This window comes from Athene noctua, chromosome 1 (genome assembly GCF_965140245.1).
Source record: "Athene noctua chromosome 1, bAthNoc1.hap1.1, whole genome shotgun sequence".
Taxonomy (NCBI): domain Eukaryota; kingdom Metazoa; phylum Chordata; class Aves; order Strigiformes; family Strigidae; genus Athene; species Athene noctua.
This window is the reverse complement of record NC_134037.1, coordinates 83,107,598-83,122,588: the sequence shown is the minus strand read 5'-3', so window position 1 is coordinate 83,122,588 and position 14,991 is coordinate 83,107,598. Positions and strand designations below refer to the sequence as shown.

At 35.5% G+C, this 14,991-nt stretch overlaps 1 protein-coding gene across 3 annotated transcripts in view; it reads right to left on the bottom strand.

Annotated features, from left to right (window-relative positions):
• Positions 1 to 279: 279 nt before the first annotated feature.
• NUP133 (nucleoporin 133) overlaps positions 280 to 14,991 on the bottom strand; it is a 36,711-nt gene continuing 21,999 nt past the window's right edge. For all 3 annotated transcript variants that reach the window (XM_074925320.1, XM_074925336.1, XM_074925329.1), the window contains 9 exons: positions 14,159 to 14,401; positions 12,811 to 12,944; positions 11,072 to 11,230; positions 9,543 to 9,678; positions 7,585 to 7,703; positions 6,083 to 6,163; positions 4,020 to 4,084; positions 1,539 to 1,627; positions 280 to 530 (listed from right to left, as the gene is read on the bottom strand). In XM_074925320.1, coding sequence (XP_074781421.1) covers positions 394 to 530; positions 1,539 to 1,627; positions 4,020 to 4,084; positions 6,083 to 6,163; positions 7,585 to 7,703; positions 9,543 to 9,678; positions 11,072 to 11,230; positions 12,811 to 12,944; positions 14,159 to 14,401 — 1,163 coding nt within the window. In that variant the 3' untranslated portion in view covers positions 280 to 393. The remainder of the gene's footprint in view (positions 531 to 1,538; positions 1,628 to 4,019; positions 4,085 to 6,082; positions 6,164 to 7,584; positions 7,704 to 9,542; positions 9,679 to 11,071; positions 11,231 to 12,810; positions 12,945 to 14,158; positions 14,402 to 14,991) is intronic.

Here is a 14,991-nt window from a genome sequence, read left to right as displayed (position 1 = left end):
TCACCCAGCATTCATGTTTTCAGTATGTTCTCTGAACTGAAACCACAGCCCCAGTGAGGTGAGAGCGAAAGTTTCCACCTTCTGCAGTGGGTCCCACATTTCACCCTGTGTATCTGTATCTGAGCTGCAGGCAGGACTCATACTAATGAATATATAAAAGGAAACAGCAAGTTTAGGACAGGCACAGAAAATGAAACCATTATTTTTCTTTTGCCTGAAAACACACCTCTGCCTCCCCTGACTAAAGTGTCAACATCTATAAATATAAGACCAAGTATATTACCATATAGATTTTATTACAAAGTTTTAGCAAAAACCCCCAAACAGAATGTAAAAAAGTATACATGAATTTAACAGTTCTTTAGAAAAAATATTGAGAAAAAATAGCAAGAATCATGCTTGTCCCTGAACATAGAGTTCATAGTTTGCCTTTAACACAAATTCGAAGTAAGCGTTATATTTCAGGTTGCCCAGTTCGTTCGCTTGCAGCAAGTCCTTCACCTCCGGTAAATATTCACTTAGCTGAACTCCTACAACACAAAACCTTTTATTACAGCACTGATAAAAGTACTTTGCATTAGCAGTTAAGATCATTTTTAAGTAAACACCTGTGCCTGCCTCAGAGTTAAGTTACTCTTTTGGAATCGAGATCTAATTCTATTATACATGTTAAGAAATACAATAAAGGTTAAGTAGCCTGTAAAACCGAGCTTTAAAAAAAAATCCTACTCAAACAGAGCTTCTCAGTGAATTTATGATTAAACCTAAAATCCAATTCTTCACATAACATGTCGCCAAATTAAAAGAAATTTTTAAAAAGATAAAATAAAGATCAGTCATGTAATAAATACTTGTATCATCAGTTGCAACATTTCAGTCCATGGTGTGAGAATCTTACAAAGAGAAAAGAAATTGACAGCAGTGGACACACAAAACTAAAATCATTCTGAAGAACTTAATTTTTGTATTTTTGACATGGAACTTCCTCTGTTCTGAAAAAAGTTCATATGCAGTAATATTTAAAACAGACTGACTCTAAACTGCTTCCATCCTGTCCCATCCCCAGCTCTAACTTTCATGGCCAGAACTTCCCAGTCAGCCTTAACGTGGGGGGTTTCATTATTTTTTTGGCTTTTGGGGATGGAAAACAAAAGCAAAAAACCCCACATAAACTAGAACAGATTAAGATTTTCTGAATGACAAAGAGTTATTAATCCCTTATCTTACAGAAGTATTTAACTCCAGAAGACGTATTTACTGTACAGCAAGGAACTGCTGAAGATCTGATCGCTGCCCTGCTGAGCAAATCATTTGAGGGTACTCAGATCATAACCAAGAAATCTGCTCATCTCTTATCCCCTCAACATTTTATAGATAGAATTAGCTCCATATGATTGTAGTTATGTAGTGGAATGCATATGGAAGCTTTTATTACTCTGAGAATTTATTAACGCTACTTGTTATTTATTAGGGTTCATCTTTAGCAGCTTTTGAAACAACAGTTTCAAGAAGTTCAATTATATTTAAGCACACTTTACCTTCTTTCAACAGTTTTTGTAATATCTTCACAAATATACTATCTTTAGATGCTTCAATTGGATCATCTTTACCATCTGAACTGGACCATCTGCAAGTAAAAGAATAATTTGTGGCAATAATTGCACAGATTAAATCAAATGAAAACTAACAAAAAATACACAGGAAATTTGATAAATTATCGAAGGTGATTGATACGTGTTCACACATAAGTGTTATGTGCTTGGCTGCAGCTCAAAGCAAGAGGTCTTTTCTACCCTGGGTTACTTATTCATTATTCCAAGAGTAAAGCTGCAATAATATTGCAGTGCTACTATAGTATAGTCTAGTTAGGAGGACAATTGAAATGCTTCCTGTCTTCTAAACTATAAAAGAATGCATTATTTCTTTGATAAAACAAAAAAATATTATCTATCAAGATAAGAATTACCTATTCAGTAATTATATTTTACAATTGAGACGATGAAAGTATAGATTTATTTTCTAGTAGAATAGAGCAAGAGCAGCAATTTGCTTATTTGAAAAAAAAAAACCCCAAACAACCACCAAACCAAACAAGCAAACACCAGGAAAAGGAAGGAGGAAAAAAATGGTAAAATCTAAGTTGCAGGCCCGTAACAGAGCACACAGACACAGAACAAATACAGTTTGTCTCATTTGTGACTAAATGTGAAAGTGAAGACTCATGAATGCAAGTCTCATCTGTGATAAAAAGAGCCCAAGAAGATTTTTCTAAGAGAAAGATATTTTCAATGACAATTTTTCATCCTTGCAGAGCTTTATGGGTAGCAGTTTTAAGTCAACACCAACCTAACTTATTTTGCTGTGATTCTAACCTTTCAGTTGTTAAAACGTCCTGTTCCATATGTTAAACTGCCAGACAAATCCAGTTGTCCTATCACTTCTTAAACCAACATGAACCTCCTTGGGCCAATGGGACATCCTTGCAATAGATCTGGACCTGGCTCCCAGAGAAGCTATTACTTCACGGAAACCATGGTTTTACACTGGATGTCACTCAAAACTACCAAACTTCTAGGATTTCATCTTTAATTCTACTGGAAAGAATGTGAGGGAAGGAGGGAGGGAAAGGGAAGGGGGATATGAAAAAACAAATCACTCTTCAGCAGAGGAGGATAGTGAAGACCCTACCAGAAGGTCAGGAGCATGCTCAGCAAGGCTCTCCATTCTACCCAAGAACCTTACCACCATTTGTAGCTATTAAGCCAGAAAACCAGCGCTGTCCTTAAAAGCAGATACTGTAACGTGCCAGATGCCTACTTCTGCACACAGATGAAGGTTAACACTACCTCTTTTGAAATAGCGATCAACCTCTTTGTAAGTCTTTGTGAGCCTTGCTGGACTGCAAACTCAACTGGGACATCAAGTTTTCTACACACTATTCAGTGCCAAAGTGATGTCAAATTGCATCTGGTTAGCTAGCAGAGTGGGCAAAAGCTTGACAGCATTATGTATGATTTGAATGGTTTAAATATGTCAAAAACTCTTTCAGCCCAGGGTAGACAGAACAAACCAGTTACTGGACTTATACCATGTAGGAGTTCTGGATTCTTCTGTCTTGAAAATAATAGGAACAGAAGAAAGCACGTGGAATAGTGTGAACCTGTTTCTGTGTATTATTTGTGTCATATGTGACAATAACTTTGTCATGCAACTAGGAATTTATTTTCTACAGACTAGTGTCCTCTGGAATCTTTCCTATGCAAAAGCACGAATCCAAATGCTGCTTATTTCCATTTTAATCACAAATGGAACAATCCATTTGGAACATATTTAGTCCTCATCTTTTCTTCCTTAGGTCCTCTTGGAACATGGATGGGAGTTAGAAAATCGGATAAATTCTGAAAATTAGAAAGGGAGAAAATGCCATTTGACTTATTTAACCTTGGAGAGAACAGTAACACTGCTTGAGGAGAAGATTCTTCTGACCAGTTGGATTCAGCCTGTATTTGGTGTTGACCATCAGTAAGAGTGGCTCCTTTAAGCAGTATTTAAAGCTTTGATTGCGCTTACAGTCAAGAATGTAGCTTTAACTCAAAAAGGTCGTGAACTTGTCAGTATGGTTCAATGGCTAAAAAATAAGTGAAATAAAAGTCTGTAGGAATGACCTCTGCACATGTTGCTCTTAAAAAGCTTCCATCTTGAGATGCCTCAAAGGTAAAAAAAATTTCATCTTTTTTTTTACCTTAGCAAAGGGCTCAAGAATGAAAGTTGCATGGCTACATTTCTGTCTCAAGTGCTGAGAAGGCACAGCAGGTTGCCAGTGAGCTAAGTGAACCACAGGTTTTGTTGTTGTTGTTGGGGTTTCACTTTACAAATAAAAAGACACATTCAGATCACATACTTCATACTTTACTGACCTTCTACTATGAAATGAAATTTTTTCAGTGAGCTAGAGAATATGTAATTCTGGAAAAGCTGTCACTAATACTTCCAGTAATTTATACTTATATTGGACTTACCCATCTCTTTGGAGAGCCTTACAGAGAATTTTAAGTTTAAGATCATTTACATCCACTTCCTCTTCCTTCAATTCATACAAGGAGAAAAAGACAGGCAAGTTAAAGTTGTTCGGTTTTTGTTTTGTTTTGTTTTGTTTTTTTTAAAGAGCAATCACTCAGATTATACCAATGAATTAGATTCTTCAGTTACTGAACACTGTTTTTAACACATGGTATTTTAATAGATGACCTGATCAGACTGTTGAAACACCAAAGACTCTTCATCTCCATTTGAAAACACGGCTCAGACTTCCTACATTGCCACATGACTGCTGAAGACCAACTACCCCAATTTGAAAACGGCATATTTTAAAGGACGTGAACAAATACCCATCTGTAGGACACTGCATTCTAGCAAGTTTTATTTTAAAATGTGCTAAATGGTGACTGAAGGCAAGGCTCTTTTTTAAGCATGGCCAAGCTAACTAGTGTGCATTAGTGTCCACAGTAGGATGTATGTTTTATGAATATATTAGTAAATGTCTTCAAAGATACACATTTGTCTTGGAAAGGGCAGTCCCTTCATTGCACAGAAACTTTGAGATCAATTGTTGTCAGAGCCCCTTTTAAAGTACAATGTCAGAAAAAAAGACCATATATTTTTTCCACCTCTCAATGTCCCAAAGCATCACACCTACCTCAAATTCCCCTCATAAGAGATTAACAGAAAACCCCGAACCCTTGAATTTAGCCTGGAAGCAAGAGGATGGGTCTTGACTTTATGCTATGCTTTGGCAAGGGAAAGGCAGGGAAAACTAAGGAACAGCTAGTTTTTAGTCTCTACTCTAAACCACCATCTCTAATTTGTGCTGAACAGCTCTACTGAAGTTGTTAGAGGCTCAAATCTGAGCAAAAAATAATCAGAACTCTCCTGTTTGTAGAGTGACATTTTTTATTTAAATGTAAAAAAACTCTATAGTTATCTCAGTGTTCATGAATTGTGGTGACAAAATTTAAGAGGAAAACTAAGAGAGAAACAAATGAGTTCACTCAAGTTCATTTTAATGCAAAATATTATTATGTCATCAAAATGAAGGGGAAAGTTAAGAAAAAGCACTGATTTTTTTTTTTTAAACTAAAGAGAACTAACTCAGAGTAACATGCTACTCTAGTAATACTCTTTCATCAGTACCCAAAATATAATACAGTACTAAACACAGGACAAGTAAACATATTCATACGTAAAGCAAAAAACCCACTGGTTAATAACAGTAAAGATACGTTATTCAAAAGAAAATTTAATAAAATACATGAAAAACCAATTTAAAATCAATTCAAGTTTTAAAATAATTTTGATTATAAATATTTTTATAATTATCAAACCAAAGTTATTTAAGACCGAAGTGGCACAATGGTGTTTACAAAGCACTACTACACTGAGGATTTTAACTTGGAGCTCTACCCAGACTAGCAGGAATTGGAAAAATCAGAAAAGAGCTCTCATTTTCAATTGGTAAGGAATACTTTTACTAAAAAATACAACTTTAGCTTTTTAGCAAAGACTGTTGATAACTCAGGCCTGATATGCCTCAGACGTTAGTTTATTCATGATTAGTGGAAAGTTACTCCTGACAAGATACTAGATCATACAACAAGATGCACCGAGAAAGCAGACAGCAAATCTGTAGTCCAATGCTATTTACATGTTAAAAAGCTGGACACTATCCCACATTATCTCATGACAATCAGAGAAACTGCCAATAGGCAAGAAGCAAGAACTAAATTACTGAAAACAGATGAGCTTTGTCCTGTTTGGAGAAAGCCTGTAGAGAAGCAAGGCTCTAAAAAAGAGACTCTAGACTATAAATGGGAAGTGAAGATGAGGAGTGTCATTTTTCTTAAATGATCTAAACCACATTTGGCATTAAGTCTCAGTGACTTAGAAACAAACTGAGAAAACACATCAGGAGTTATTTTTAATTACTGTACAGTAAGCTAATATGTTAACTAACTACAGATACACCATCCTAGCTTAAAATTTTAAAAAGTCTCTGGGTTAGAAATCATTCAAAAACTTTTCCTACCTCATCAATATACTCCAGCAGATCAAGTGCCTTCTTGAAGTCATACTCATTGGCCCTTCTGTTCTCATCACATATGTACATCTATGATACAAGAGATTAATGTAGAGAATTATTTTTAGCCTACAAACTAATGTAACTGATATCATGGACAACTCATTGTGGGAAGACCACCATGTATTTTCCACTTACATGACCTTCTCATGAAAATATGTCTTGATTCAACTGCAAGTATTTTTATAGTAAGGAATATACTTAAGGTTTTAGAGCAGCATTCCACCTACATGACAATGGTCTGTGGACAAATGATATTGGATATAAGGCTGCTAGGTTTCAAATTTAAATGCCATTTAAGGCTGTAACATTCCTGGTCTATTGTAGCCAGAGCTCAGCTCCACAAATAATTTAAGCAGACATACTGCCTTTCAACTTTTAAAACCAGACAAGTTTGCTATCAATATTTCATTCCCCCAACAAAATTCTAAATTGGTACTTCAAAGAAAAATTAACATTAACGCTCTTTTTATTTACAGTTTCCAAGTTTCATTCTCGCATTGCAAGTAGTAAGTTTGAACATTGGTTTGACAATAGAGAGAATTCAGAGGGAAAACTGTCATGGTGTCAGTGCTTGCCAAGTTAAGAGTGACACTTCCTACTCTTCCCTAATCCTACTGATAGCCTCACTTACAGATACAGGTAATGACCAGAACATGGTATTAGCGTTGCTCTAAGAAAATGAGGATAATGAAGCACACTATCAGCTTTTGATTTTCTACAGGATTACAGAAAAGGAATTGCCAAATTGACACCCAGACAGGACCTGATTTGTTTTACAATATATTGTTGTTACTCACTGAATACTTTGTGTGCATCACTGAACGGTAAAAATACGCTCCCAACAAGGCAGAAATGGTACGGCTAATGGTTCCTGGCTACCACCAGAAAAGGGTGTGGGAAAAGGAGTCAGCACTATTAGTGATCCCAGCACTGGAGCAGTTCATGTTTTTGTTTCAGTACGGGCTGGATTTTTGTTTTTTGAAAAAGAAAAAAAAGTAGAAAGCCTTCAGGCACCTCTTTGCTACAGGTGACCAAAAGTGTCTTCCTGCTTCTAGTCCATCCTTTTTTGGTTGCAGCATCATTCTCCACTAAAGTCAATTTTTGTTCCTTCTGCCTTCCAAGTTCTGCCCTACTGAGAACGTAACAGAAGGTAAAAATTGTCTCATATCCAAAAACTGGCTTAGACCAGTAAATCGACTTCAGGCACTGATTTACAGCACTCTAAAAGCGCATATTCAATCAGAAGAATTTTGAATTAAACCCAGCATTCTGACGTTTTGTGCTGGTGGAAACTAAGCAAAGATAAATCAACTCATCTATCAGATCTTTAGGTGCTTAGCAAGTCATGTAAGGGATGAAGACAACTGTGATCTCATTTATTTTATCACTCAGAGGCAGAAAAACACACTGAACATGCAACTGTGCAGTGAAGAAAATGAGATACTTACATCAATGAGCTGAGATGCAGACAACACTGGCATATCATTGAGGTTCAACTGTTTCTCTGCCAGTAATTGTTCAGGAAGCGTCTCCTGATGTAACAGAAAGCGTTCCTGCTCCGATATTTCTTGTAGTCATTTAAGGAAATGAATGTTTCATGTTATTAAACTGTAATAATAAATTCCAAATCACAGTATTATTTGGGTCTACAAGTGTTTGCTATGAAGCATTCTACTTGGACACTCATCTATGCTCCTGAAGCACTGAAATACTTCCACTTCAGTATCGTCATCCTGGTGAACTAGTTCTTACTTTCCACTCAGGTTCCCAGTGTAATGCAGACTGATAAATTTTTTCTCAAAACCACAAAATGAATACATAGGATTGGAGAGGAGCTCTTGCACTATGCAGGAAAGTAAGGTGGTTGCAATGTTCAGGAGCCACCTTTTGGCTGAAGACCTGTGCCACAGACCTGCTCCATCTCATAAATTATTCTGGTTTTGATTGTTTTATTTTCCAGTATGATCTTCTTCAGGGTTAGAAACTTATTAGGCTGAAACAATCAAAATGGACTAATTTCAGCCACACTATGTGAACCTTGCCCTTCCTGCCCAGTTCCATTGCATGGTAGAAACAGGAAAATAATTCTAAGGAGCATTTTATCTGTTTAAATGGATAAACAAAATGTGGCAGAAATAATTATTCTTTATCAATAGGAAAGTGATACACAAAGAATGTAAGTTTTAAAAGCTATGTCATGTATCATATAGGAACATGTAGCAGAGTAAAGTCCAGACCAAATTTTGAGAGTTCATTGGTTTATTGATATAAAGGTTTGATTTCCTCATTTTTCTATGGTTTTCCTATTTAAAGATGAGATTTTTCACATCAGCATAGTTGTTTGGGTTTTTTTTTTTTTTCACAGCAGTTGGAAAAACAAATTTAAACTTTTAAGACTTCATGCCATGTTTTACAATTTAAAAGGCAGATAATATTATTACAACCTAAAAATAATTTGTAAAGCCTACTTAGTTATCATAATTATCTCTGGGCTTTTTCAACCAACAGGATTTCTTTTAAGACTGGTACATAACATACATGGATAAATACACAGATAAATAGAAGCAAGCTTGAGTAGTAACATTTTTTTGGAGTAGTATTTCAAAGCTTCCCCCTGGTGGCCAGTATCAGCTTAACCATTAGCACAGAACAGCTTTTTCACAAACTCACAGCACCAGTGCTGCACAAACAGTATCAGCAAAAGGGTATTTTCCAGAGTGACAGTAAGGGCAGAGCAGTGGAACCATTGCATTTGGTAATAAAGAACAGTAGGTATTCCTACTTTTCCTGTTAAGACCCTTTCAGTTAGAGCATAATGAAACACTTCTACTGTAACCTTTCTAGATACAGAGAAAGTAAGAATGCTGAAAAAGCACTTCCTGATCACTATTTGCAGGTACATCATTACAGTACAACATAGTTATTGGATGTCTTTGTACAGCCTAAGAGGCCTTGAGAAGAACTCAGAATTGAGAGCTATTCAATAAACGGGTTTTAAGAAATCTTTTTTACCTTACAACTGAAATATAAAATGCAGCTTCATGAAAACGCATTCAGTGTGAGTGGTTTACAAGTTTCAGCCACTTCAGAACTGCATAATGACTTCTCAAAATACTGTGAAGCTTGTTATTTATGTCAGTATTTTGCATATTATTAGAAAAGTGGAAAGGTACAATTTTCCCATGCTCATAGCCCTAATTCACAGGTGAAAGTGAATACTGCGGTTACAGCCTTATGCTGTCTTCCTCACCCTTCCTGCAATGAACAAAATCATCAGCCCGTTTATTCTTACCACATTAAGTTAGAGCCCTCAACCTAACACATTAACAATCTGCAAAATTAATCTGATTCTTATTTGATAACTTCATTAGTCTATTGTTCACTTTGCTCTGTTTTCATTTCTTACCTTCTATTTTCTCTTGCAGTATGTCTTCTGAGAAGTCAGATGCCAGCGCAGCTAATTTGCTCAAGCCAAGAAGTGTTTTTTTCTTTGCAAAATACCGGGTCTCCATATTTGCCAAAGTCTGCAACGTTCTGTGAGCCTGAAGTTAGTAAAGATGTTAGAAATCAGTTTTGTGAATTAACATCAGGTTAACAGATAAGGATTTAATCTGAACTGCAGTCCCACAGCTATTTATTGTTTGTAAAACTATAACCCTTTTTTTTTTTTTAAAAGTCATACAACTTGCACATTAAACTCTGCATTACACTCTTCAGGAAGAGACACAGATCTCTACTCCAATTATATGCATTTAAAAAAAAAAATCTTTTCAGTACTAATCAATAAAAACTATCTTATGATCAAAGGATAAATTGCAACTTCACATATTATATCTCTGGGATTCTATTCAAGGCTTCACAATAAAAGCCAGGCAAATATGCTTTGACAGAACAATTTCACATGCAGACTGATTTGTTAATTCAGGAATTTGAAAAAACAGATTTGTAAAACTGCTGCAGTAACCAAGCATATAGGGAAGAATGTATTTGTCTATCAGACAAAGGAACAGAAAGTTTCTGAGACTTACTCAGAAATAAACTACCCAGACTGAATTACTTTTATATTTTAGAATCCTTGCCCCCTCTTCACAGTGCTTTACTATAACAGAGAAAGCCTCAGTTGACACAAATGGAATATTACAACATTCTCAGGGTGGGGCTGGTTTGTTTGGTTTTTTTAAGGGGCATACAGTATTATCAACCTGTAATTTCCAGTAGGATAAACGTTTCCATGCTCTGTATGCTTAATAAATGTGCACATGGATTGAAAGAAGCCATTTTTGTTTAGAAATACTTTATCTGCTAAAATGAAATACATTCATAAGCGTAGCAGAAGGAAGAAAAGACTGACCAGCAGGAAATGGGGGAAGAATAAGCGTGCAGTCTACAAGACAACAAAGGATCAAATTAAAAAACATCACATTAATCTATCCACATGTTTGCTACTAAAAAACCCCAAATTTTAAACTATTCATGTAAGCGATTAAAACATCAATATCTTTTTTACTTTTGTGATACCTCCAAATTCCTTTGCTTTAAAGAGTTGGTCTTGAAATATAAGTTTCAGTTTTTCCCTTGCTGGATAATCTGATAATGCTATTGATACTCACTGTAAACTCTCAATTCTATCAAAGTAGTGATCATGTAGCCAAACGAAACTTCCCTGATAAAAAAAATATTAGTCACCAGCAAGGGATGAAAAGTAGCCCTAATTTCCATTACAGGGTGCAGTGATTTATGATATACCAAGTGGTGCCTGGAGGAGGCTTCTAGTACTCCATTAAGAAATAATCTCTGTCATCTCTCCCCTAACTCATCTAGACATGACTCTTCATCATCAAAATACGGCTTATCTAGATAATTTGCCTACTTGAATGTATACTTGACCTGTTTAATGTGCGATATTTCAGTTTGGTTGTATTTAAGAACCCCTACCTTTTGCAAATCCTGACTGTTGATTTCATGTAACCAGCTCAGATGCTCATGAGCTTGCAAGAAACTGGCCAGCTGTCCATGCTGAGCAATAGGTTGAGATAACAGCTTCCCACGCTTTCCTTTTTCTAGATACCAGCGAAACAGGAAATCTGAAAAATTCTGAAGATAACAGGAATATGAACACATTTTAAAAGTTACGGTTAAATATCTTGTTTGTCTTCTAAATGCTTCATAAAATCCAATTGGTAAGAACATGGTAAGAACCTACTTAGCAAAACAAGACACACACAAAAATACAGTGTTGATGAGAAAACTTTGTTAAAGAGTCCTGATAGAAACAGTGCTTAAAGAATTCATGAGCTACTCTGCCACACATGCTGGTACACACAGCATCCTTTAATGGAAGTGAAGGAAGTGACAAATGTAAATTCTTCATGTAACCCACAAATATGGAAAGAGGTATCACATCAATTCTAGTCTTCTTTACTTTACCTGTTCCTTTGGCCCCCACAGAATTCTGTCCTTACTATTTCCCTTCACATTAAGTTTACTACCTCTGTCACTGTTTTTGAAACATCTCCTCCTATCTCCAAGCGAACCTAAAACCTTACTTCTCTCAGTCATTGTTAAAAAACAATGTCTTTTTAAAAAAGCTAATTTATCCTCAAAAACTTTAATGTGAAATTAGGATTTATGTTTGAGATTTAATGTAGTATTTTCAGAGTAATTTGAGAATAATGTTAAATTTTAATTGCATTAACAATTTAAAAAAAAAGTTTGAAGAGACCACCAGTCTGATATTCTATCAATTAGACTTGATCTATTCTGTTCTACATTTGCCACAAGAACTTCTTTCATAAAGTGTTACATTTTTCCTTTAAAATAAAGCAAGTAAAGAGAAAAAAACAGAGTTTATCCCCTTCTTTGGCAGTAAGTGTGAGTATTTAAGCCTCACTATTGAAAACGTTTAATATAATTTCTGTCCTTTACTGATACTTCTGCTTTTTCTTACTAAAAAAACCTTTCTTAGGAAACCTACATACTGCAGGATTTCTCTTTCCATAGCTGTTGTAGAAAGGTCAACAAGTTGATTTCACTAACTCTCAAGTTTGGAAACTTTTGTCCCAGTCCCTCCCTCCCTTCAAGTAGTCTCTACTGCCTTCTCCTTAAGCTTTCCAAATTTTCAGCACACTTAGTTTTCACACTAGATTTTAACAGACATTAGAAAAATTGTCCAACAAGGACCTAGCAGGACAATAAAAAAAGACCACAGCAACATCCCTACATTCCTACTCTCCTTAACTACCTTTTTATTTATACATTTACCAATTTAATCATCTCTCTTGGAAATTATCCTTATATTTGTATTATATTACTTCAAAACAACAGTACAGTGACTACAACACCTCAGTAAACAAGTCACAAAATGCTGAAAGATGTTAAGAGTGACACAGTGTTTTTGAGGCACAAAAAAGGTCCCATGAAAAGCCCCTGCCCATACAGCTTAGCACCCATGTTTCTGCTGACTTGCTTTGCAGTCTCAGGGTAAAATGCTCCATTGAGATCTGCACAGTGAATGTTAACTTCAATTTTCCATATTACCACCGTAAGTATATATGTAAATACATATGCATTAAAAAAAAACAGAAAAAAACTAAAAAGAGATCGTAACTTTTGCAACATTTCAGGTGCCAAGTCATTACAAAACACTATCTAAAGGAAATAGTAAAAAGAGTTACCTGATCTGCAAACTGACTCATGTAACGTTGTAATCTGGCCTGGTTGTCTGTCTGCTCACACATTTGCACCAGAATATCAAAGTCACAGTACTTCTCTGCTAAAGCGGCAGCCATCTGATACTGTCCCAGGGAAACTAAGTAACCAAGAAAAAGAAGTTTGATAAAACAAGCTGATCTTTGATTGTAAGAAGATGACCAAGGGCAGAGAGCAGAAAAACAAAAATAAGTTTCAAGTGTTCACATCAGGGAGCTACCTGCACATTCCCAAGACAACTGCATACATACCCTGCACACATGCAAGTTCACGTACCTACCACCTCTTTCCCCTAGTACAAAAGAGAAGTTTAAAATACTGAATGGCCAGTATACATCCTATCTTCTCTCAAAGTTAGCATAATCTGCTATTTGTGCTGGGGCAGGGGGGATTCAACCCATAATTTAGTATATGTAATAATAGGTAAACAAAATGAAAAAGCAGCAGGCAAAGGCTTTTGACAAAAACCAGAACAAGTAAAGACAATGGGGTTTGTATTAAAAACTGTATTACTTTAAACACTTTCTTTTAGGTTCAGTTAAATATGTAAGAGTTAGCAGAATACTCAGTTTTGTTTACAAAGAAATATAAACATTAGATTGAACATAACAATATAAAATATATTCACAAGCTAACAGAGCTCATGAGTGTCAGTAAAACTGAGAAATATAGTTTAAGGGACTTTTCTTAAGGATGTTTAAGAATGTTAGGAGGCAATGATTATTAGATTGTTCTGCTTATATAATTCATTCTTAGCCTAAAAAAGTTAAAACTTTGTAAAGTTATTAAAATGTATTTACTCCAAATTATTTCCACTTAAAAAGGGGGCTTTGCTGTCAATTACTCATTAAAGACTGGACCACCTCTGACATGTTATAACAACAGGTTTGATTATTAAATAACCAAGATTCAAAAATTAACTTTTTTCTGATATATTTTTCAGGCATGTAAGTTTCTATCAACCTGCAACAATATAAACATTTAGAAATCCATTTATGGGGTACTGTCAACCAAGCAGCACAAGATAAATTCCTGCCAGAAAAATATAACAAATTAGCAAAAGAAAAAAATTCAAGCAGCAACATATCCTATTAGAGAGAGGTATGGGCATGGATGCAGTCCTGATGCAATTCTTTATATATTTACAAAATAAGAACAGATTAATTAAATCATAAAACCAGTCATTTATATTCTGAACGTAAACACGTAGAACAAATAGAATTCAAACACATACGCCATTTATCAGATTTGCATCACTTCCTCATCAAATGGAACATTTGATCCTTGCATTAAAGGAAAACAGACAGTACTTACGGAGGGGTGATAAGAGTTCCGATCTTTTCTGCACATATTCCATTTCTAGATTGCTGTATCGCTCTTGATCAGCAGGGCGGTCCACAGATTTCAGCTGAGAAACATACCCATCTAGGAAACAATCCAGTAGTGCCACCAACTGTTCAGCCACAATACTACGGAGGTTACTGTCCACCTGGGGATACACCATCTTCAGAATGATTCCATGCTGATGTATTATTGTCGCACGAAGGCTGCTAGATGCTTGGGACAACACAGTGAACATAAAATAACGCTATCACCACAGGATTCTATGCTGAAGTATAACAAAAACATTACTATGAATAACTGAAAAAATAGAAAGAAAGAAAAAAGGTAATAAACATTTTAATTTTGAAAAACAAAGCAATATTATAAAAAAACCTCCAACCAAACCAAACATCCTCCCATCTACCTTTACACATTAAATTTGGCCAAAACGTAGTAAATAAAAAAACAGAAACAAAACCACCTGAACTACCCAGCTCTACATTGTCAATTATCACTACCAGCTATTTTTCAGAAAAACATAATCACTTGCATGATCTGTAAGAAAAGTAGAGAATACACACAAGGAAAAGGCAACTTCTGTTAACCTGATTTAAATACTTGGAGGTAGTCATCAAGACTTAACACACCAAATTAGCTTGGATGGATCCTGCTTTTCAAAAGGTTTTTATCTTGGGAGCACTAAACAAGTGTCTTTTATACGTAAGAGTCCACATGGAAGCTTAAGCACCAATTGGAGAGCGCTTGTTTCTGCAAACATTTGTTCTGAGTTTTTCATTATATTGAACCACCAAAACAAAACCTAT